Raw genomic sequence first — 22,512 nt, 5'->3', positions numbered from 1 at the left:
CAAAGAAAAATTCTGCCGATTCCCGCAACGAAACTGACAACTACGCACGGACACATACACACACATACACGCACACGTACACACAACACCCTAGAGAACAATTGTGCGACACGAACACGGTCCGCTATTTTAGTGATACAGCGGCCTTTTGCGGTGACTAACAATTGTGCAGTTTTGGGAATGAGTTAACTCTACTTGCGCGTGCAGAGTTTACAAACGACGAGCAATGTATGTTCGTGAAGGGAACGAACGTGTTTTCTTCAGATTTTTATCGAAGAAGAAACAGCAATCTTGGTCAATTTCTGCCATACACACACTACACATACGCACACACACGTCCTTTCCGTTGCGTGACTTTCAAAGTTAGCTTATACGCAGGTTGGACCGTTTCGGTGCGATTTGACAGAAGCGAAAAACTAACAACTAGTGATGGGTAAAACCCAATGTATTTCTGGAGTTGAATTACTCCAACTACATGTACCATGCCCTCCAGTGTGCTATTGAGTAGGTCCTGCAGTACGTTTATCAATGAACCAATAATTAATTTCAAAATTCCATAAACAGTACTTAAATACCTATGAAAAAGTTGAAAAATTTACTGATCCTAGCGTTGACTGTGGGCCAAAGTCAACACCGGAGTCCGGAGCACCGGATTCGACTTTCGGGTTTTTTTTGCTTCGTTTTCGGAGTCAAAGTGAGTTAATGAATCCATTCCGGATTTCCCATCACAACTAGCAATAGCACGAGTGAAGTTTCTGATCGAAAACCCCCCGTTTCGACGAATTATTTTCGTTGGCAGGAACGATATCCTGCTGAGGAACGAATCAACCATATATCTGTTTTATGTAATTTAAAGTTCGACTTCTTACTGTTACAAGTCATAAATTATTTGTTGCACTGAAAACCAATATCCTTATAAGGTCTGGAAAGAGTATCGAGGAGAAAGTTAATTTTACATTTTCTCATCGCCGCGTAAAGTAATGTTTTGCACGTGATGGTTTTTGTTAAAGATTTTAACCAATTTATACTTTTATTTCTTTACATATCTTGTTTTACTTATTTACTTTAACAATAGGTTCGACCTACGCTGTCTGTTTCGCTATGTACATGTTTTAGTTGTCTATTTAAATCCGATGTAATTGCCGGAAAAAGACCCATTCCAGCGCGATTTGCGTATGCGGGCACCCACGCCGCGCCTCGAGAACAGATTATGCAACTTTCAGATTGTTTGATTTCAAATTTCGAAAGCCATTAACCGAAACGAATGAACTTGTTTCCTTACACTATCGCTACATGTGTTAATTGTAGAGGAAAAAACCACTTAAATAAAATTTACTAAAACAACGGGAAACAAAGATAGAAAAAAGCATCGTTTTATCCTTAAACACGACAGTGAAGAATGTTTCGTACCGCTTTACAATTAGCTTGCTTTTGGGTTTCTAGTGTTTCGATTCAGTTTCCAGAAAGGTGAACATAATGCGTCGCTTGCCTAGCTTTGTGTTTGTGTTTGGGGACCGGAATTTACGTGATGTTCAAGCTCAATATTGTATCGTGCCTTTGACTTTCTTCGTGATCACTTGTCCCCTTCTCAGCGCGCTCAATTATGCCCAGAGCAACGGTAAGCTATGCTTCTATTGCTATAGATATTTTCAAAAAGGTTTTTAACTAGATAAGTGTTTAAAAAATGTCCTAACCTTTCATGTTCGAAGATATTCGCGTCGGTCATTTTGCATTTGCACCTATAAAATCAAGTTGACAAAACGCAACGGAACAAAACTATCGTTCGGTCCATAGTGGAATTCCTCCGTACACACTAAACTGCAAAGACGATTATCACGTGTACGGTAGAATATTGAAATCGAACAGTACAGGTTGCTTGGTTTTGCAGATAAATGTATGTATGTGCTGCTTTCCTTTTTCGGTGAAAAGTATGTGGAACGTTAGGAAAGTACGGAACTGAAATGTTTCTGCTTAACAATAAAACCTTTACGCAGCTAAACAAGCAACAGTGAACAACGGTTTGAAATAGTGTGTGCTAGAGGTTTTGATGAATGTACCAACAAAACTTAGAAGATGCAGCTATTCGTGAAACGAAAAACTTTCCTTTACCTTGACTATCGAATGTTTTGCGGGTATTAGATTGTGTCATCTGCTTCCGTTACGAACATGAATGTTGCATGCAGGCTTGGCTAATTTTACACGATTGTTTGTTTAGTTCCAATAGTTACGTTTGTGGCCATCGCACGTATCGAGTACCATTGTTTTTTCACGAAAACGCCCAGTGTTGAACGGACTTGCAATGTGCTTATTGTTTTGTTTATATGATCGTTATACTCGCCGGAAGAAGTTATGGCGATTGCTATTGTGTCATTTGATTACTTCCTGCGATGTAAGCATGTGTTTCGAAAACGATCACAGCTGCTCCCTAATGTTATCCGGCTGTTATCTTATCGCTATCGCAAAAATTCCATAATAATTGCATTGATGCGTTCAAAAAATTACTACAAAATCACAATTCTATCAACTCATTTTTTTTCACTTGCAAATTCGTGTCGCCGTGGCAAGGTTGTGTTATTTACTGTTTGCTGCTGCTGCTGTTAGATGTGATTGCTAGTGGTCCCATCCTATTGGCCACAACTAGGAGTTTGGATTCATGTACTGTACGCCATGCGGAAAACCCGTTGGAAACAAACCAAACTGTTCGGTAATTCTTACTACTCCTGAGCACCTGCCATCCACTCCCACCGTATCTTTTTTATCCGGAGAACGTCCTCCCTCTACTCGTGTGCCACACTCATGTAGCGTACGGAGATCGGTTTTACAGTAAATGAGGGCTATTGTATCCCCTGAAGCGCAAATATACATGTCAATCGTTGCACAGTTGTGTTCCGTCGGAGAAACAGACTTGTATTGCTCTGTCTTCCGCACAGTGCCATGTATGTGTGTGCGCGCGGTCGCGTTATTGCGTCTAGGCAGAACTAGGAAGGGTTTGCTCTTATCTTACTTGGTAAAGGCCGCAAAGACGGCCCAAATCACTTCGTTGGCGTTCGATTTGGAGGACTCCGTCTCGAAGTCAAGATCGAGCAGCTCTCTTACCCGTCGCATCGCCAGCTCGTAGTCGTCGTCGTTGAGTGGCGCAAAGGCATTCTCTAACACGTCGCTGGCGTGCGCTAGCAGGATCAGTGCCAGCATTCGTTTGCCAATCCGCTGAGGATCGTTGACCCACTTTGTTAGGACCGCATCCTGTATCTGCAGACGTTCATTGCAGGAGAAACGAAACGAAAGAAGCCAGATTAAATCATCCTGAGCACGTTTTTGCATTTGTGTGACGAATACTTGTCTTTACTGTTACCACACACAAACACACAGTTACATACCTTCTTCACCAACCGGCACTTGATAACGTTATCAGTTAGGGGATGTGTCGTCATATCGAAGAGGAGAAAATTTTGTTTCTCCGTCGTTAGTACACCCTTTTCGACCAAATTCTTGGCAAGTCGTTCGCGGACATTTTTCAGTTGATAGCGTATCTTAAGCGGATTCCATGTTTCCCCTGTGCGGCGTATGAATAAAGTAGCGATTAATACCATGCTTAAGAGGAGGCTGTCTAATGTTAAAACTTTCAATGTTACATCAACTTTTTAAATTGTAATAAGCATTATTATTAAATTACTTTATAACATCAAATGACTCGAAAACGTATAATTGATTTAATTGATTGTAGCAAGCAAAATAGCTTAAAGTTTCATATAAATCGCAAATAAATATCAATAAATAAATCCTCAACGATGTTTTCATATTAAAGATTCACCATTCACCGTGTGCATACTACATATCGAGCGTTCGATACTCTCTTATCAGATAGCAAAGATAACATGTAAACTAATGCCGAGAACGACGAGAACTTGACTTAAGAATTGACCTACGGTTGAACACCGTTCGGCAAACTTACCGCTTAGATATTCGATCCAGCTCTGAATGGTTTCCGGTGGGTACGTTTCTTTAATATGTTTCAAGGCCTCATCGAGCAGTACGTCACCGGTTGGTGTGTCGGATTTGAGGATGATTTTCCGCGTGCACAAACCCTTTCTTCGCATACCGGCACGCTCCAGTTCGATGCGTCCACGGAGCCCCAATTCGATCAGAATGCAACCACGCAATCCGCTCGATATGCAATCGTTCCAAAATGATGTGTAACCCTGTCAGAAGGAAGACCCAAACAAAAAATCAGAATGGAGTTGAGAAATGCTCAAAAAACTTAATTCATTCATCATATAACAATAATCTGTAGACTTGTTTTTGGCGACGTTCGCAGTAATTCTTTTACCACCAATTATGGACGGTAAACAGTAAACAGCTTATCAATGTCAACCGTGTTAAGCGAGCTGGTTACAGTTGGTGTAGCAAAAAGGCACCATTTACGCAAGAACGTTGTTTACCTGCCGAACGTTGGAGAAGAAAAACAATACCAAGCACGTTTCACCTCACGGATAGACTATAGAACAAGTGAAGCAATTGTTTTATTTGCACAAAAAAAAACAAAGTAGCCTTAGAATTGAGGAAACTGGCATGCCTCAGTTAAGACTGTTGTCGGTATTCAAACGAAAGTAAACCAAGGGAGAACTGTTGTACACAAAAAGAATATACCGATTGCGTTAAAAATTCCCTTTTTTTTGTAAATCGCTGCTTCTAAATAGGCGCAGTAATGCCACATTGAGTTCACTGCAATGGGGCTATTTTCACTGCGATAGCTGCGATGGCAAACTAATAAACATTATCATGATCACAACGGCTCACCTCGCACAAGGCAGTGTTCATAACTTTTGTGCGGAATGATGATATCGGACACGAATTTAGGAACAATCAATTCCGAAAGCGTGACCAAAAAAAATTAACACTAATGTTGGGGAGCTTACGCCACTTAACAGAGCAAAAGATTTTACGTGGACAAAAAACCTATGACCACTCATCTAGCGGACACTGATTGTGTCATACTTTGATTGCTACGGCAAACCGATACATCTACTGCTTCTCCGGGGCCATCGCACGGTGAATAGTGTTATGTATGTTGCCCTTCGATCTTAGAATGCATTTCAGATTCCAATGCTTAAATTGCGATACATTTTATATTCGCGACTTGGCGTACCAGTGACGCTGATTGATCGCTCTGTCTCACTATCTCGACGACACATTGCCGTCCATTCTTACCTCCTTATCCTTTAGCCCAAGCAGCAGCACCTCTTCCATCAACGTTAGCCGCGTTTCCTTGGAGTCGCAGTCTTCCATCTCGTCCTCCTTGTCTATCTTGTTATCTTCCGGATCGGCGTTATTCGCCGCGGATGAAGATGATCCTCCATTTGATTCGGTGTCGCGTGCTTTTACACGTCGCACAAGCCCGTCCGTTCGATTCATCTTTTAGCTCCCCGTTTGCCGTTTTAGGCCGCCGTCCTCGTCGGTGATGTGATTGTTTTGCTGTGCTGTGTAGAGTAGTCAGCCTCCGCTGGGGTTACCGACTGACACCTGACACGGTGTTGGTGGTGGTGGTTGGCCTTTCCTTGCACTCTACACTTTTTCCACCTGCCTTCTTTCCTGCACCACCCAGCAGGAGTACCACTTAAATGTACGTGTGCTGCTATTACTACCGCATACACGATGACCGTGGACACACACTGATGGATTGTTACTGGGCCACAAACAAATATGCACACATACACTTTTTTCTACGCACACACGCACAGAACTTCCTGCACTTATTAGATCAATGCTTTTCGTTGCTGATCGTGCATACTTGACCAGAACGGAATATGTGTATACAGCTGGATAAGACACAGTGCCCCTTATTTTCAACTTGCGATGGGGAGTACGATATTCCTGAATACCGCTTGTTTGGGAGGTTGTCTCAAGGCTGGAGGAGATGGTGTTGGAGCACAACCAACGTCGCACTTTGCGTCGTCGTCGTCGTTGTCGTTTGGTGCCCCTTGGCAACTTTCCAGTCCCCGTGTGGTGCTCGTTCTCACATCAGGTTTGATTCTTTTGTTGTTAACCGTGGGTCAGTATTAGCCTACCTACACTTTGATCTTGCAACAGCCAACCCGACAACCCCGGGAATGCATTAACGCTCCGTTTAGTAGAGTGAAAATAAATAATATTGTATTCACTATTGGTAACACGGAACACGGCAACGATGACGACTGCTGCAGCAGCAGATAGGAAAAAACATGGCGGATTCGTGGAACGATTTAAATGACAGAAGCTATCCAGAGCTCCCGTCAAGCTGACAATTGTCGTGGCAAGAACAAGGTGGTTAATGCAAGGTAGTTACGTATTAATACCTTGATGCATTACGAAATGTAAACAATCTTTGAGTGAATTATAAACCGGAAAAGTTGCAATGGGGTTGTTCCGGAATTTAGAGATTGTCATTAATTAATTCATCACATTTCACGTTTACAGAGTTTTGCACCAGTTGTTCGGATGTGAGCTGTAACGTGATATACCGAGACAAACAGTTGATTTGCATAAAAAAGATTTTAAATTGCATGTAGATTGTAATGATCAAAATTAGCGCCTTACATTTCGCTTTCAAAAGTGTGTTGATTCAACCTTATGTACTCAGCTAACTTATCGATAACCTCCGTTTTGAACTGGGTATATAAAGCGGGTCGTAAATAACGACTTTCCGAAGCGATTGCTTGCCAAAACATGAGGTTGCCATCGGCTTGCTGTTCAACTACCATCTCAAACGAACGTGTGATTTGCGTGAGAGCTCGTAAGATCTTTTGTTTGTATTCTAGATCCTGTCCATTGGAACGTCGGATTGCGTTTTGTATCGCTGTTACTCGTTGTGCAGCAGTGGTCCTTGCCTGGGCGGCTCTGCGTCGGGCCGAAGACTGTCCTTGTGCATTATTGGTTGCAGGCCTCTGTATTCGTGGTGATCGACGAGGTGCTCTGTGTTCGATGTCAACAATTTCCGCTTCGTCTGCTGATTCAAACTGATCTTCTTCTATGGATACAATTCGTTGCTCTTGTTGTTCAAGAGGAACTTCTTCTTCGGGAAGATGTTGTACCTGTAAGAAGCGTTTTCATGCATGTTATCTTGTATCGATCTTCGTTTACTGGTTAGTGTGCCACAGTCTTGAGCGAGCAGCTTTTCACGAGCTTCATCGTACAAAAGTGCATAACTGGAAGGCAATTGTTGAGAACACCACTAAACATTTTGATGTAAACAAATCGAAAAGCCGAGAAGCTTGCACTCCATAACGCTTGGGGACTGCTTGGAAATTCTTACCTCATCTTCATTCATTTCGGAGTATGAAAGGTAACAGAATGGGTATCTAGAAAGCAAATTTCGAGTATTTTTCCGTATAAATGCACACGAATCACAATTACCAGTAGTAACCGCTGTTCTGTTTATGTTGAACGCACTTGGCAAATGATTTAAGCGCGCAGCTATCTCGAGAAAACCAAGACGCGAAGGACCCAATTAACAATTCGTATCTCATTTCGTACCTTTCCCTGTTGGCAAGGCCTTTTCAAAATGAGTTACTTCCTCGTTGACAATATGAGTGTCGTAATTCCGGTCAATTCCGGACAATATGAGTGTCGTATGTTTTGACCAACTACAGTCAAGTCTCTCTAAGGTAGTAACTCTCAAAATAGCAAGTTTTCCTAAGCTGAACCTTTCTGACAATCCTTCATTTTCAATACAATTCTCGTCTCTCAAAGCTGCAAAGTCTCCCTAATGGCCGTGTTACACGATGGCTTCTTGGCTCCAGCCATTTTCTGTCAAATCGCGTTTGACAGATTTTAGCCAATCCGAAAAAAGACATTTGACATGACCAATTCTTTTTGCCATCGGATGGTATGTTTTCTGTCAAAGTTAAAATTGTGTGTAAACATCCACTGTTAGGCGTGGAACCATCGTCGTCAACAGTAATGTTTCGTTCAATTAGATGTGAATAAACCATGCTTTTTGTTTTTGAAATCAATTAATGACAAAAAAACTTTTGGGCCCGGTTCAATGTATTACACGGTCCAGGTGGAACTTTGCGTCAAAATGCGGATTTTGACAGCAAATAACGAGCCAAAATTCCCTAGTAGTACGGGTTTAACATAACTTTCTCTAAGCTGCACATGATGTTTGTACACCAATGTCTCTCAAAGGTAGCTATGGTTTAGGATTTGCCAAAGACAGCTCATGATGGCTGCGTTTACAAAGTATGTGTGAATAACTTTGCCATTCATAAATGGTAAACCATCCCAGTGTTTTTCGAAAGGTAGTAATCCTTCCTAATAGGTAGGATAAATCCTCGATTAAATGAGTTGAAGAATGAGGTCCCCCATTATTTTATTTTGTGTGACTCAGTTTAGGTCTGAGAAAAAGCGGGCCACCTTTTTCTCACAGTGTGATGTGGTGTCATGAGTTACCTCAGCTTTTATGAGGCTCATTAGATAACTGATAAAAAGAGGGCCCTCTTTCGATGGCAAAGAGAGATTTGCCGGTTACATTATGGTCAACAAAAGTGTCGCTCTACTCAGATGAGATGTTGGCGTATTCGTTGATATTTGAAGGTTGGCTGAACAACCATGAGCGGAGTGCAATATAGTGAATTAAAACTTTTTTCAAAGTAAAAGATGGTTGGCAATGCAGGCATACATCCGTCCTGTGTCAACATGTGAATTTAGTCAAAAACTGAACGAAGGTCACTCAAATTTATATTTCGCATACATTAATTTGTTAGCTGGGCATACACGCCATTTCTCGTTTGACATTGCAGTCTGTTGTCAAGTAGTTGTCATCTTGAATCGGTATCTTGTAACCAGAACAACAATCACAACGTGGTCCCCGAACGCCGTGTTGCGTTCATATTGTAAATCATTGTAATTTGCTCGTATTTGAAGAAAATTATTAAAAATGTCGAGCGACGATAGTGATAGTGATGTGGAAATGGAAACCAAGCCAACCTCCTCGAAAAATAATGCCAAGGAAAAGGTAGACGAAGGAAAACCTAAGCGCAAACGTTTGCAGGATTACCTGGATGAAAAGGCAGCCCTGGAAGTAGCTGAACGCGCGAAAGAGTTACTGCGTTTACGCCGTCGAAGAGGCCTTGCCGATGATGAAGAAGATCCACAGGAGACCACATTTCCCGTGATTAATCCGATAAATTTTGTGAAGAATAAAGAAATTCGTCACAAGCGCTTCAAGCGGCTTCAGACCACGAAGAGAAAGGAGGAAAAAGTAAACAAGAAGACGCGTAAATTGGAAGGCATACCGTCTGCTCCGACCCATACGATCGAAACATTGCGAGAGAAGGATGTTACGACGGTGACCAACATCGAGGGAGAAGAACAGGCTGAAGTGATGAACGATCTGGCAAACGATGAATTTTGTGAATATTACAAGAAGAGCTACACACCGCGGGTGATGATAACGTTCAACGCGACACCGCATAATGTTACCCGTGAGTTCGCTTCCTTGCTGCGTAAAATGATCCCGAATGCGTCTACATTTAGACGTAACAAAACACATCTGAAACGGGTCTGTAAAAGCGCTATACGCGAAAACTTTACGGACATTTTGGTGGTGAATGAGAATAGAAAGAAACCGGAAGGTTTGCTTCTAATTCATCTTCCCGAAGGACCAACGGCACATTTTAAAATTAGCAATTTCAAGGGCATGAAAGACTTGAAGCGTAAAGATACGGACATTACGACCCACCGGCCGGAGGTGATTTTGAACAATTTTACAACTCGCCTTGGATTGACTATCGGTCGAATGCTGGGAGCATTGTTCCATTACGAACCAGAGTTTCGCGGGCGACGAGCCGTAACATTTCACAACCAACGCGATTACATTTTCTTCCGGCATCATCTGTACGAATTCGATAAGAACGGAAAACGCGTAAAGCTACGGGAACTGGGGCCACGTTTCACGTTGAAACTCCGATCCCTGCAGGTGGGATTGTTCGATGGCAAATGTGGTGATTACGAGTGGATGATCACAAACAAACGGCACCAGATGGAAAGCCGACGAAGATTTTTCCTCTAGAATAAAGAATTTCGCATTTGTTGGATCGAAATCGAGTAAATTTGTGTCTTATTTATTTATATTTATTATACCGACCGCCCCGAATTTATATTTGATGCAAGCTTGAACCTTGTTTGCCTGTAGTTTTATTCCTTCTTCCAAATCAAGCATTTGTTGTTGGCAGGCATATCGATCACTTCTTGCAGTGTGATTCCTTTTTCAATTGCCATTTTACACAATTCGCTCGTATCACGTATACCCCATTCCGGATTTTCGCGTCTTAACGAAGCGTCAAAACGTACATTACTTTCTGGTGTAAGAAGGCCGTCCACGGCATACGGTCCATAGGTGATCAATAGTCCGCCTCTTTTAAGTAGTTCCGATGCATTATGAAACAGTCCCTTAGTGCAGGTTATCGGTGAAATGTGTAACATATTGATGTTGAGCATATAATCGAACTGATTGGCACAGCAGCGTAGATTCACGTTGGCTTCATTCTGCCATTCACTGCAGGGCTGTGATACGTCGATAAAGACCGGACGTGCAACGTTCTCTACCTCTTGCCGATAAGCGTTGATGCTGCCGAATAAGGCCGTATCAAATTCCGATGGTTGAAAAGTGATGTTGGGGAATTCTTTGGCAAAGTATGCTGCATGCACTCCAGCACCGGAAGATATTTCTAGAAGTCGTAGATTAGGTGCGGTGTTTGATAATACTCGCTTTAGCACATTCAGTATCGGATCTTTGTTTCTTTCGGCGGCTGGATATGTTATTTTTTTCATGATGCTGAAATATGTGAATATTGATAGAAAATGGTTAGTTTTACACTACACTCAAATTATAAAGCAAACGCATGATAGTTACCTTACAATCTTGTTAGCCAGCTCGCAAGCAGAATGGATAATCAGCGATTAGGTTGAAAATGCTTCTTCTTCTTCTTCTTATTAGGTGGATGGGTTGAAACCTCCTATGACATTTGCTGTCATAATCAGAGGCGTACCACCCTGTTTGTGAAAGAGTAGGACTGTGAGTCCATTTCTCTGATGTTATTGTTTTGATGTTATTGTTCCAGGTGAGTTTCTGTGAATTTGTTGTTAGTTTCTGTCACCGGTTTTATGTTAGTGTATATGTTCCTTCATATTTCGTTCCATTTCCATTGGATTTTGTTGTTGTTTTGTTATTTTCTGAGTTGTTTTCTATTGTCGGTATTGTCTTCTGTCCCGATTTATGTTGATGTTGTTGCTGTTGCGTCGTTCGTCTCTTCTCTTTTTGTTTGTTGCGTGAGTGTCGTGTCAGTATTTATCTTCCATCACCGAGCATGTGTTACCGTCTTTTGGTTAGTCAGATTGTTATATTTCATTTCCACTTCATTTTTTTTTTTTTTTCCAGCTAGTATGATTATTGGGTTATTTTATTTTGGTTTTCTTTTTCTTTTTTTTTTGTATGTTTTTTTTTTTGGGTGTTAATAATGTTATTTTTATTATTATTTTTTTTTATTTATTTATTTATTTATTTATTTTTTTTTTGAGTGGTGCTTAGAGGGTTGTAGTCGTCTTTCTTTGAAACATGTTTTTTTTCCTTATTATCTTCTTCCTGTATTTTTTTTTTCCTGCTTGGTTTCTCCTATGTATTCTATTGTGTTCCTATTGTTTGTTGTGTTGATATTCTATTCTTAGTTTTCTTGGCGTAAGCTTTGTCCGGCAAAGGAACGTCAGAAATCATCATGAATATTTGGTGCCTTTTACTTATTGTTATTTTTTGGTAGAAACTTCCTTTTTGTGTTTTGATTTGAGATCGAAGCTTTACGTATTGTTTTGTCGTTTCAAGGTCGGAATATCTTATTATACTGAAAGTATTAGGAGATTCTTTTGCTCTTCTTGTAAAGAAGTTAGGAATCTCCTTTGTATACTATTGTTTAGTTATGGTTGTTCTGATTTTGGGGTGTTTGTATTGTTGTCTTTTGTTTGTCTTTTATTGCCTTTCTATATAGTTATGTTATTTTTGTCTATCAGTTCTATAATTTTCTTTAGAGTTCGTCCTGATTTCTGTTGCCATTTTTCTATAAGGTTATTCATATTAATTTCCGTGGATCTGACGTATTTTGGACACTCAAAAATTTTATGCCACCCGGTGTTTGGACTAGCACATGTATCACAGTTTCCTTCGGGAACTATTTTCATTTTTTCCAGCCAGTATTCGGAGAGATCATGCCCTGATAAAATTTTGTTTGATATTTTTACCTCTCTACCTGTTAGGTTAGTTTGTTTGTACCATGGTTCGAGCTTAAATTCTTTTTGAAATTTGGCAAATTTTTTTCCTTTGTTATTTATTGTTTTTTGGTACCATTCTAAAGTTTCCTTAATCATTTCCGTTTTAAATAATTTAATAATATCTGGGTATCTGTATTTGTTGTTTATTTTTACTTGAGATATTGTCCCTTTTTTTGCTAGAGAGTCTGCGATTTCATTTCCTCTTACTCCTGTGTGGGATGGTATCCAAACTATTTCTGCTTTTAATTTGGTACATGTTTTTATTATTTTGTATATATTTTCTTCTATTAGCAGTTTTTGTTGGGCGGTTTTCAGTATATTGCATGCTGTTAGGCTATCCGTGTATATGATTGGTTTTTTTAGTTTCATTTCGTCTGCTTTGTCGAGGGCCTTGCTTATTGCTATAATTTCGGTTGTGGTTATGGAGGCGTATTTTTTTAAGCTGTAGTCGAGGTATGTGTGTACGTTCGTTTCTTTAATATATATCCCTATTCCGGCTTTGCCATTAATTATGCTTCCATCCGTGTATATGGAGGGTCTGTTTTGGTTTGTTTGTTCTATTTTTTGTAGTGTTAATTGTTTCATCCTATCTCTGTTATTGTTAATTTTTTTGTCTATTTCATTGGTAAGTGTTATGTCTATTTGTATTTGTTCTTCAATATTGTTTGTTGTGGCTATATAAAGGTGGGTATATTTGTTTTTGTCTTTTTCAAATAGCGATTCTTGAAAGGTTTTTTTTCTTTTTTTGTAGTTGATTTTTTGATGTTTTTCTATTTGTGATCTTATTGGCTTTGAGAATACTATGTTTTTCGTTAGTTCTTTCCGGGTGGTGTACTTGTTTCTTATGTTGAATGGGATTTCTGCGGCTAAAGCGTGTAATGTGTTCAAAGGCGTGGTTTTAGTGCATCCTGTAGCTTTTCTTAGTGCTTGGTTAATGGTTGTGTTTAAAGTTTTTTGTATTTTTTTTGTGCTGTTGTTTGTAAACGAGCTTCCTGCTTCTATTATGCTTCGAATGTTAGCTCTGTATATGTTTAGCGCTTTGTGTGGGTATAAGTTGTTTTTCCTAGAGCATAAAATTTTTATTATGTTTAGTCTGGTGTTTGTTTTGTTCTTTATGTAATCTATGTGAGGTTTAAACGTTAGTTTTCTGTCTATAATATTTCCCAGGTATTTGTAATGTTTTACTTCCTCAATTGGGTTGTTTTGTATGATGATTATTATTCTGTTGATGTTTTCTTCGAAAGTCATAAGTTTTGTTTTCCCTGTGTTGATCGTTAAGTTTAGTTTTGTTATTTCTTGAGCAAAAATGTTCGTGGCATGTTGTAGGTTTGTTTCTAGTTCTAATTGAGATTTTCCGTTTCCAACTATGGCGAAATCATCTGCGTATTGAATTAGTTTTATGTGATTGTTATCTATGTGTTTGTGTAAATCTTTGGTGTAGAAATTGAATAAGGTTGGTGACATAACGTCACCTTGGGGTAGTCCATCCGTAACTAATTTTTTGATTATTTGATTATTGCTCTCTAATTCTATTGTTCTATTAGTCAAGAATGATTGAATCCATTTGATTGTTTGTGTTGGTATCTTAGTTTCTATCATTTTTTCAATTAATATTTTTGTTTTAACTTTGTTATATGCTTTTTCAAGGTCAATGAATATTATACCCGTTATTAAATTTTTCCTTTTGTTATGTTGTATATGATTTGTTATGTAGTTAGTTGGTTGATTAGTGGTTCTATTGTTTCTGAATCCAAATGATAGTTCGGGGAGTATATTGTTGTTCTCTATGTGTTTGTTCATTTTCCTTATAACGGCTGTGTTGAATATTTTTGTGTTTGTTGGGATTAGTGCTATTGGCCTGTAGTTTTCTATATCGTTTGTGTCTTTGTTTGGTTTGCATATGGCTATTATCTTCATTCTTTTTAGATGTTTTTTAATTCTTCCTTTTCTCCACATGTTATTTCCCTCGTTTAGGACTTTTTTCAAAGTTTCAGGATTGATGTTTCTTAGCATGTCGTATGTAATTTTATCTGGTCCTGGTGCTGTGTTCTTCTTTCCTGTTATTATTTGTTCCCATAGAGTTTGATCAATGAGTTCGTTTTCTTGATTTGGTTCTATTTGAATGTTTATTTTGAATTTGGAGTTTGTATTATTTGTAAAGTTCAGCTTAAGAAAATCCTTTGCCTTGTTTGTTTCGTTATGTATTATATTTATTTCTTTGTGATTGTTGCTGTTCAGATTGTTGTTACTGTTCAATTTATTCACCAGGTTCCATAGGTCTTTGGTGTTGGTGTTTTTATTGATTCCTTCTAAAGTGTTTTGCCAGTTCTGTTCCTTTTGTTTTTTTATTTTTCTTTTTAATATTGCCGATTTTTTCCTGACTTCTATTGCGTTTTCTAGTGATCTTAATTGGTTGAATTTTTTTCTAGCTTTGTTTTTATCTTGGAAAGCTGCTTTTGTTTCGTCATTCCACCATGATTTTAGGTTTATAGTTGTTTTATGTTTGTTGTTTGCTATTATTTTCTTTATTTTGTTGGTTAGTTGTCTAATTGTGTTGATTTCTTGGGGGTTAATATTGTTGATATCGTTTTTTATTTTTTTTTTATTGAGGACGGTGTGATGGGTTTTTTGTGTATGGCTTTCAAAGATTATTTCGATTGTTTTGTGATTGCTTCCACCTACGTGTTTGTCCTTGATTTTCCTTGTAATGTGATTGTATATGTCGTTGGATGTTATTGTTAAATCTATTGCTGTTTGTCTTTTGTTTACGTCTGTTGGTGTGTGTGTATATGTTTCGTTTGGTATTATGATGTAATTTGAGTTCTGTAGTTCATCCATTATTGTTTCTCCTTTTCTGTTTGTTAGGTCGTCCCCCCAGAAGGTGTGGTGGGAGTTGAAGTCTCCTGTGATTATGGTTCTGTTCTGTGTAAGGTTGTGTTGTATAATTTTGTTAATGGTGTTTTTTATTTCATTTATGTTAGCTTGTGGGGCTATATATGTTGTTATAATTGTTAGGTTTTCTGTTGTTAGTTTTATGCTGGTTGTTTGTATATTTTCTGTTATGTCTGTGAAATTGTTGATTTGGTATTTAATATTTTTTTTGATTAGTATACAGCTTCCTCCATAGCCGTCTTGTCTGTCTTGTCTTACTATGTTGTAACCTGGGATTCTAATCATTTTTCCTGGCCTTAGCCAGGATTCTTGTAAGCATGCTATCGAGAATTCCTCGTCGCGTAGGATGTGGTTTAGTTCCTCTTTGTTACTTTTTAAACTTTGAATGTTTGTTTGTAGGATTTTAATTTTTACCATCTTGTTTCGCTATATGGTTCGACGTTGATGGATTCTTTTGTATTTTTGTTGTTATTATTTTTTTTTATGTTTTTTTATTTTTTTGAATTTGCTTTTTGAATTTGCGAATTTTTGAAAATGCTTATAAACAAAAGGGATGCTGTCCGATACGATGCTGTCACCTTGACACCAACTTTCGACTGCCATTTTTTGTAATCAAAAACCCACCCGTTAGACAGATGGTCAGATTTGGCCGTACGTAATTGATACAATTTTAAACTAAAGCCACATAATAGTACCACATAGAACGTAATAAGCGACAAATGAAACGATTTCATTATCTCGATCCACAGTCTCGTTAAGCATGAATAAATTCGAATATTTGATTCTCAACGTTTCTTTTGACAGAGAATGCTGTCATTTCAAATGCACAGCATTGAGACGGTTGAACAATATTTGGCTGCGTACGTAACAGCCAGCGTGCTTTGAATTGCAGCTCCTAATACATGTGCACAAACAATTGTTTGTTGTCCTTAAAGGTGGATAAATGCAAGGATAATAAGCAAATAATTATCACATGCATGTTTGTTGCTGTTGTTGCACTGTTGTATTACATCTATGCATAGGATGTCCTGCTAGCAGTTTAAAATTTATTGGTCAAATATTGCCAGCACCGCAATCAGCATCTTGCGGTTCTGAAGATTCAGTAGCTTCAAATGATAACAATGATAATAATCTTCGTTCGTTTTCGTAAACATTTTGTGTACCTTTCTGTTTGCTACAATCAAATCCGAAACTAATTTACAGTACTTCTTTGTTATTTAGTCATTATAGTAGCACAATAATGCCGCTTCAAAATGAACCATATCAGCAATATGTTTGGTTCAATCGGGGTTGGAATTGGATTTGCTTATGTGTATGCTTCGACTGCATTGCACTAGCAGCGGGAAGTCTTGATCGGTGCCTTCTTCCCTGGTTATGCACAAGCTGGAAAGGTGCCATCTGTCCGTCATGAGCGTCATCTATTAGAATGCAAATTTCATCCCGTCGATGTGGTGTTACTCCATCCCATTTTGCTGTCGGAAAATGTCTGAACACATATATGTGTGTATGTGGGAGGGTATTTCGAAAGATTGTTCCTTGCATACCGCTTAGCCACAAGCGCCGGTGAAACGATGTTTACGTATCAATCTCCTACCCCGCGTGTTGACGTTCTACGAACAGGGCTGTTGCTGGGTGGTACACGCTGTAGGTCGACGCACTCGGTGGCGTAGCTCAATTACCGAAAAAGGAACCCGGCTGTGGTTGAATAGGAAGGACGGGTGTACGACGGGTCAGCCGGATCTCAAGGTGAGAGCGTTTGAAGTAAAGTGTAGCCTTACAGATCGGACTCGGAGGCGGAGTGTTGGATGGTCTCCTTAACCGGTATTGTTGATCTTGGCCAGCCGCGTTTGGGGTGAGACTGGAAGGTGAAACAACATCGTATCATAACCGACGAACATCCTAAGGGTGTGGAGTATGTATAGTCGGTAGAAAATGACGCCTACATAGTTGAGTTCAGCAACAACAACGCGCGTGCTGAAACACTAGAACACTGCAGACAAGCAACTCTTGCTCCGCACTATCCTACTTCAACATCATCATCATCATTGATAACGGAGCGCCGTAACGAAGACAAGTGGACATGGTTCGATTCCTTCGACGGAACGTTCAGTCGACACGGATGTGCCGAACTTCCATTGGAAAGCCGTAACTAATAACTTCCAGTTTGCTGATGTTGGGGTTGTGCTCTTGGAGCAAACCGGGTGTGAAACTGCGGGAAGAGAGTGAACCTCTCTGTGCATGCATAACATGTGATTTCTTATTAAACAACAACACATGCATGGGGATATTAATTTAAAATATGGCATTCAATATCAGTAACACTTGGATGAGTGGCATATGTTGGGGGAGAAATCATCAGACGCTAGGAACGATTGGTTCCACGAGTCGTATCTTACTATATTCAAAGGTGGAAGGTTAACCTGTCACTAACTAATATGGAAATAGAAACAGAGGAAGGAGTTATTTGTGTGTACCCTATGCAAAGCGATGACCAACGTAAGGGTAAATCTGGAAAAAAATATCTTGGGACAAGAGAAAAAACAACAAGGAACAAGAGAAGAAACAGAGCAAGAATCCTTGCTTAGAATGAATCCTTGGAAAATGATGAATCATAAAATTGTTGCCGAAAGTGAAAATTAAATTGCTGAAAATTTGAAATCGACATCTGAAATGCATCGGAAATTGGGGAAAGTTTTAATAGCAGTAGGCCTTGAATGTTGATAGTGTGCTTCTATTTGGAAAGATCGTTATGGTATTTATTGTTCTAAACTTCCGGTGTGACAGTGGTTGCCAAAGAATACACCCATCATATTCGTGATATGAGAGTGTAGAAACGTGTGGCGAAAACTTCCAGCATTATTCTAGCAGTGGTACAAACATAAATATCAAAGATGACTTCCTGCAAGAAAAAGATACCTTCAAAATTGTGTCGTCGCACATATTTTCTGCAAACAGGCACAGCTCCTACGATTTCAGAAATGGCCAACGAACTAGGCCCTGATTTGGCGAGCGTTGTAGTCGGCACCTTGCAGCCAAGCCAGCGGTCCGCAGTGCAACCAGATTGCATAGCCTTGCCGGAAGGATTGTCTCCACCACACGAATCCGATACAATTCGCGGACAGATTCATGAACATATTCTCCAGATTGGCGGCAATATCTCTCACCGTGTGGACGGATATTGGAGGCAACGTGTGAAGCAAACTGCAGCAGAGAGCGTCAGTCCAGATGAGGTGGACTTTTTGAAATTCGAATATCGTCAGAAAATTAACATTGCAAGAGACGAAGAGCGTAAGCGCTATGACGAACTGTTGAGGAAGATGGAAAAAACACTGGAGCAACGATTCTGGGAAGAGAAAGGTGACCTGCACCGTGGATATGCCGAAGCCAGAAAAGTATGGGGAGAGTTTGTGTGTCGGAAGGTACGAAAACAGGCCAAGGATATGCTGTGCAAAATGGCCTGCTACTATAGGACAAAGCTGGAGCGCGAAGTAACTTGCCGAATGCAACAAGAAAAATCCCGAATCATGAAGGAGATGGAAAAAATCGTCAAAACTGCCGTAGAGTAAGTGTGATACAGTTTGTTTGCTATTAGAAAGGTAGATTGTTCGAAGCAATTCTGATTATAATTTCAGTCAGCAAAAACATATCGACGATCGAGCTATACAATGGTTGGTGTATCAATATGAAGAACTTTTAAAATTCATCAGTGAATATAACCAGTGCCTGGATACGGTAGAAATGACGCGAGAGATTTGCCGACTACATTATGGTCAACAAAAGTGTCACTCTACCCAGATGTCTACGCATTCGTTGATATTTGAAGATCGGTTGGACAACCATGAGCGGAGCGTAAACCGTTCCTTAACGGTTGATCTTGAAGAAGGCATTCAAATCGCTTCAACCAGCTTGTCGAAATTCAATGTATTTGTAGTTAATCAATGTCTGCCGGAACCAGTGGCTGAGTCAACCGTTTCTGACGAAGCGAGTGTGTCGACCACAACCATGGCAGAGTCTCTTGTCGATCAGTACGCTTCCGAAGATTACGAAAGTATCTGTGATGAGGACAGTGTTACGTCTACACTTGAAAAAGTAGTCATCGGAGGACTAACATATGCCCAGCCCAAAGTAAGTAGTTTGCATACTCTGAGCGTTCGCTACTATGTAATAGTTCATTAAAATCTTTTTTAGTATTACAAGAAGGTTTATAACGATATGTTTCGTGACGTTGCTATGCACTGGGAAACGTTAAATCCTCCTGAAAAGAGTGGTGTTCAGGATGTGAGCTGCAGTGCTAGCAGTGATGATACGAAAACAATTGATTCTGATTCCGGTCGAAGCGAACCTAGCTATCGCGAAAGTTATGACCCGATTGCGGAAATGAACGATGTTTTGGGGCTGAACGAAGATGTACTACCGGTTGAAGAAACGATCCTACCAGAGGAGTTTGGTGAGTTGTATGATCTTTCTAAATCTGAGGAAGAAATCTCGTTGGTAGCCGACAGATTTGCCGAACAGTACATTCGAGCCACTAGTGACGATTTTGAAGCAATGTTTCCGAAAAGCAGTGATGCGGAGTCCTGATGGTTTAGAGTTGCTATTGATATTTGATTGGTTGTGGTAATAAAGAAATACTGATGTATAAAATTTTTTTAGTAAGAAAATATCTACTTCCTTGCTAAGTGCTCGGTTTAAAAAGTTAAAGGTACCAGCTTGAACTTGCAAACCTTCACAATGTTTAACAATTTTAATGCTATTTTGTTAACAAAAGCATCCTTGTCGGACCGACAGCATTCAAAACTGAGCAACATATAGAGAGTACCACTTGTGATATTTTTTTCATTTTGCACATATTCCATGCTTTGGTAAAAGATAATCTATAATGTCGGGCATGTGTAACTTTTTTTTTGCATCAAATCCCGGATTAAAATGATTCGACACTAAAAGGCTTCTACTTTGTCCGGTGCTTCGGATACACGTTCTACCTGCAACGCTTGTTCGATCCATTCGAATGCTGTCGAAACCTTTGCGTAAACTCCCGGAAATCCCGGCTCGGCACATCCCTTACCCCACGAGACAACTCCGGTCAATTGACCGTCACACACGAGCGGACCACCCGAATCTCCCTGGCAGGAATCCTTGCCTCCCTCGTCGTAGCCCGCACATATCATACTCTCGGTGACGCTTCCAATGCCTTCGTACACCTCGTTGCAGCGTCGATGGTTGGTCAGGGGAACATTGGCAGCCCGTAGGACGAGGGTGGATTCATCCGGATTGTGAGTGTTTCCCCAGCCGGAAACTTTACACAAGGTACCATCCGATAGCTCTCCGTCACTTTCGCTAGTCGATGGTCTACGCATACGAATCGGTTGAACCGTTTCGCTGAAGTTGAGCGGTTGGTCCAGATGGAGAAGTGAGAAATCATAATCACTCCACGAATTTTGCTTCGGATGGTGAAGAATTCGTCTCACTTTGACTGATCGACCACCATCGTTTACATGGGTGGAACCGACGTGAACCCAAAGGCCGAGAACGTTGATGGTTCTGAAACAATGCCAAGGGAAAGGGAGTTAAAATGGGCCTAAGTTTTTGTTAATAGCATTCTCACCTCGTGCAATGCGCGGCAGTTAGTATCCATTCTACGTCAATAATCGACCCACCGCAAAAGTGTCTTCCCCGCCGTAGCGACACCTGGTACGGAAAATCACGAATATTTACCGGAACACCTCCGACGATACGTTCCTCGTTCGAACGATCACTGATCACTGTTGATGAGTTTAGATCGTTCGCATAAGCATGACCAACTCTATAGTTTATAAGTGCTGTCACTGAGTATAGCATTGCAAGGCAACACTTCATTCTGACTGTCGAGTTTGGCTGTATCCGGGTGGTGTTTTATATACCAAGAGTAGCATTACAGAACATCTGCCCAGGGGTTCCATTTCTGTCGATAACTAAACTAGGCCGAAGTTTGAATCCAAATGCTTGTATGCCAAACACCGATTGTTGTAATTTGAATAAATATTTCGGATGCGCTGCTTCATTATAAACTGTGTGATAATTATGTGTACATGCGTTGGTCGTGTAAGTGAAAATTGTATACTTATTTCTTGAACGGTTGATTACATACACAAACTGTTGTATTTTTTTGGTAAGAAATTATATCAAATTAAAAATAGCATCATTAGTAAATAATTTAAAAATTTTATATTCATTTTAGAAAATATGTATTAAGTTCAAGTTGTTTTTATTCTAAAAATGTATCTTTATTGTAAAAAATCGATCATTTTAACACTTGGGTCATCCATCAGTAGCTACGGATGACTGGAATACCGTCACAGTAGAAGCGTTCATTATTCAACACTATGCAGGTATCAATCTAGTTTTTGATATCTTCATATGGCCGAAACTGCCGGTCAACATGGACTAACCACCATTAAAAACAAATGATAAATAGTAGGGTTTGAGGGTTGACCAATTTTTAGCGATGAGTCGTGCTGAAGAATGATTTTACCTCTCCACGTATTGGGCATTGTTCTTCCCGTCGACTCAATCGCAACAGTTGAGATTGATACCCGTTTTCCAGTGATGGTTTCAGTGATTGCAATAGCTCATACATAACACCTATCTGGTCCCACCAACCGCCATCACTTGAGCGTGATGTATAGCGGTCTAAACGGTTCTGTCTCGTCTAAGCTGAGGCATCTTTATTTATATCCTCTCTATGTTACGATGTGGTTTTACTCTATATGTTAAACTATGTTTAGGGAAATGACCTCAACATAATTACTTATTATTTTCAATGCAATAATAACGGAATAATCTTGCTGTTGTCGTTCAGTACTGGGAGCCTTGAGTTTACTTACTTAGCTTAACGCATCACCTGTGTTGTTTATGTTTGTTATTGTTTATGCTTGCGTTTGCGTAGGCCGCTAGTTGAGCGAATTTGCTATTTGTTATTTCTTTTCAGTGGTTTCTTTATGAGTGAGTTACTGCTTACGGGTAATTGTTTTGTTCTGTTGGATAACAATGTCATATTCATATATAACTTCATAACAACCTACTATGTCATATCGTTTGATATGAAGTGGTCAAAATCTTTGCTTTGATATGCTACCAGCTATTTTCTTCACATTAAAGTAGAAACATTTTGAAGCAACCAAAAGCATATAACGGAGCAATAACATTTTTAAACTGACAAAGCATCATATGCATCTTTGATAGTATAGTCTTTAATTTAGTTTATGTAAGTATATCCTTTTCAATTGCAATTTAGTAACAGTGGTGTCGGCTTTTACACGATAGCACCGTTGCCAAACCTGCTTA

The 22,512-nt window shown here is 39.7% G+C and overlaps 6 protein-coding genes across 6 annotated transcripts; 2 read left to right on the top strand and 4 right to left on the bottom strand.

The window, feature by feature from the left end:
• Positions 1 to 3,000: 3,000 nt before the first annotated feature.
• Positions 3,001 to 5,412, bottom strand: LOC128712079 (Golgi phosphoprotein 3 homolog sauron). Its single transcript, XM_053806975.1, has 4 exons — positions 5,209 to 5,412; positions 3,953 to 4,199; positions 3,378 to 3,553; positions 3,001 to 3,249 (listed from the first exon to the last, which is right to left on the bottom strand). Exons 1-4 carry the CDS (start codon positions 5,410 to 5,412, stop codon positions 3,001 to 3,003), a joined length of 876 nt encoding a protein of 291 aa, XP_053662950.1.
• Positions 5,413 to 6,569: 1,157 nt separating this feature from the next.
• Positions 6,570 to 7,303, bottom strand: LOC128715283 (uncharacterized). Its single transcript, XM_053810165.1, has 2 exons — positions 7,289 to 7,303; positions 6,570 to 7,067 (listed from the first exon to the last, which is right to left on the bottom strand). The coding sequence occupies exons 1-2, from the start codon at positions 7,301 to 7,303 to the stop codon at positions 6,570 to 6,572; spliced, it is 513 nt and encodes a 170-aa protein (XP_053666140.1).
• Positions 7,304 to 8,914: 1,611 nt separating this feature from the next.
• Positions 8,915 to 10,048, top strand: LOC128714579 (probable ribosome production factor 1). The gene has a single exon (XM_053809451.1). It carries the CDS (start codon positions 8,915 to 8,917, stop codon positions 10,046 to 10,048), a length of 1,134 nt encoding a protein of 377 aa, XP_053665426.1.
• Positions 10,049 to 10,173: 125 nt separating this feature from the next.
• Positions 10,174 to 11,063, bottom strand: LOC128712559 (methyltransferase-like 26). Its single transcript, XM_053807451.1, has 2 exons — positions 11,028 to 11,063; positions 10,174 to 10,854 (listed from the first exon to the last, which is right to left on the bottom strand). Exons 1-2 carry the CDS (start codon positions 11,061 to 11,063, stop codon positions 10,174 to 10,176), a joined length of 717 nt encoding a protein of 238 aa, XP_053663426.1.
• Positions 11,064 to 18,080: 7,017 nt separating this feature from the next.
• LOC128715009 (uncharacterized) lies at positions 18,081 to 19,770 on the top strand. Its single transcript, XM_053809890.1, has 3 exons — positions 18,081 to 18,751; positions 18,822 to 19,314; positions 19,378 to 19,770. Exons 1-3 carry the CDS (start codon positions 18,081 to 18,083, stop codon positions 19,768 to 19,770), a joined length of 1,557 nt encoding a protein of 518 aa, XP_053665865.1.
• A 356-nt stretch (positions 19,771 to 20,126) lies between these two features.
• Positions 20,127 to 21,045, bottom strand: LOC128712557 (trypsin-1-like). Its single transcript, XM_053807450.1, has 2 exons — positions 20,795 to 21,045; positions 20,127 to 20,730 (listed from the first exon to the last, which is right to left on the bottom strand). The coding sequence occupies exons 1-2, from the start codon at positions 21,043 to 21,045 to the stop codon at positions 20,127 to 20,129; spliced, it is 855 nt and encodes a 284-aa protein (XP_053663425.1).
• Positions 21,046 to 22,512: the final 1,467 nt, after the last annotated feature.

This window comes from Anopheles marshallii, chromosome 3, assembly GCF_943734725.1.
Source record: "Anopheles marshallii chromosome 3, idAnoMarsDA_429_01, whole genome shotgun sequence".
Classification (NCBI taxonomy): domain Eukaryota; kingdom Metazoa; phylum Arthropoda; class Insecta; order Diptera; family Culicidae; genus Anopheles; species Anopheles marshallii.
Note: the sequence above shows the minus strand (reverse complement) of the source record. Positions and strands in the feature narration are given on the sequence as shown.

Bases quoted from the DNA above. Each gene is read 5' to 3' on its own strand.
- LOC128712557 (XM_053807450.1), bottom strand. From the start codon at position 21,045: ATGAAGTGTTGCCTTGCAATGCTATACTCAGTGACAGCACTTATAAAC. The intron at 20,731-20,794 runs GTGAGAATGCTA...GCATTGTTTCAG, and splicing joins ACTGCCGCGCATTGCACGAG to AACCATCAACGTTCTCGGCC.
- LOC128712559 (XM_053807451.1), bottom strand. From the start codon at position 11,063: ATGGACTCACAGTCCTACTCTTTCACAAACAGGGTG. The intron at 10,855-11,027 runs GTACGCCTCTGA...ATTTGAGTGTAG, and splicing joins ACTCTTTCACAAACAGGGTG to TGTAAAACTAACCATTTTCT.
- LOC128715009 (XM_053809890.1), top strand. From the start codon at position 18,081: ATGACTTCCTGCAAGAAAAAGATACCTTCAAAATTGTGTCGTCGCACA. The intron at 18,752-18,821 runs GTAAGTGTGATA...TTATAATTTCAG, and splicing joins ATCGTCAAAACTGCCGTAGA to TCAGCAAAAACATATCGACG. The intron at 19,315-19,377 runs GTAAGTAGTTTG...AATCTTTTTTAG, and splicing joins TAACATATGCCCAGCCCAAA to TATTACAAGAAGGTTTATAA.
- LOC128714579 (XM_053809451.1), top strand. From the start codon at position 8,915: ATGTCGAGCGACGATAGTGATAGTGATGTGGAAATGGAAACCAAGCCA.
- LOC128712079 (XM_053806975.1), bottom strand. From the start codon at position 5,412: ATGAATCGAACGGACGGGCTTGTGCGACGTGTAAAAGCACGCGACACC. The intron at 4,200-5,208 runs GTAAGAATGGAC...TCCTTCTGACAG, and splicing joins TTGGGCTAAAGGATAAGGAG to GGTTACACATCATTTTGGAA. The intron at 3,250-3,377 runs GTATGTAACTGT...GAACGTCTGCAG, and splicing joins AGTGCCGGTTGGTGAAGAAG to ATACAGGATGCGGTCCTAAC.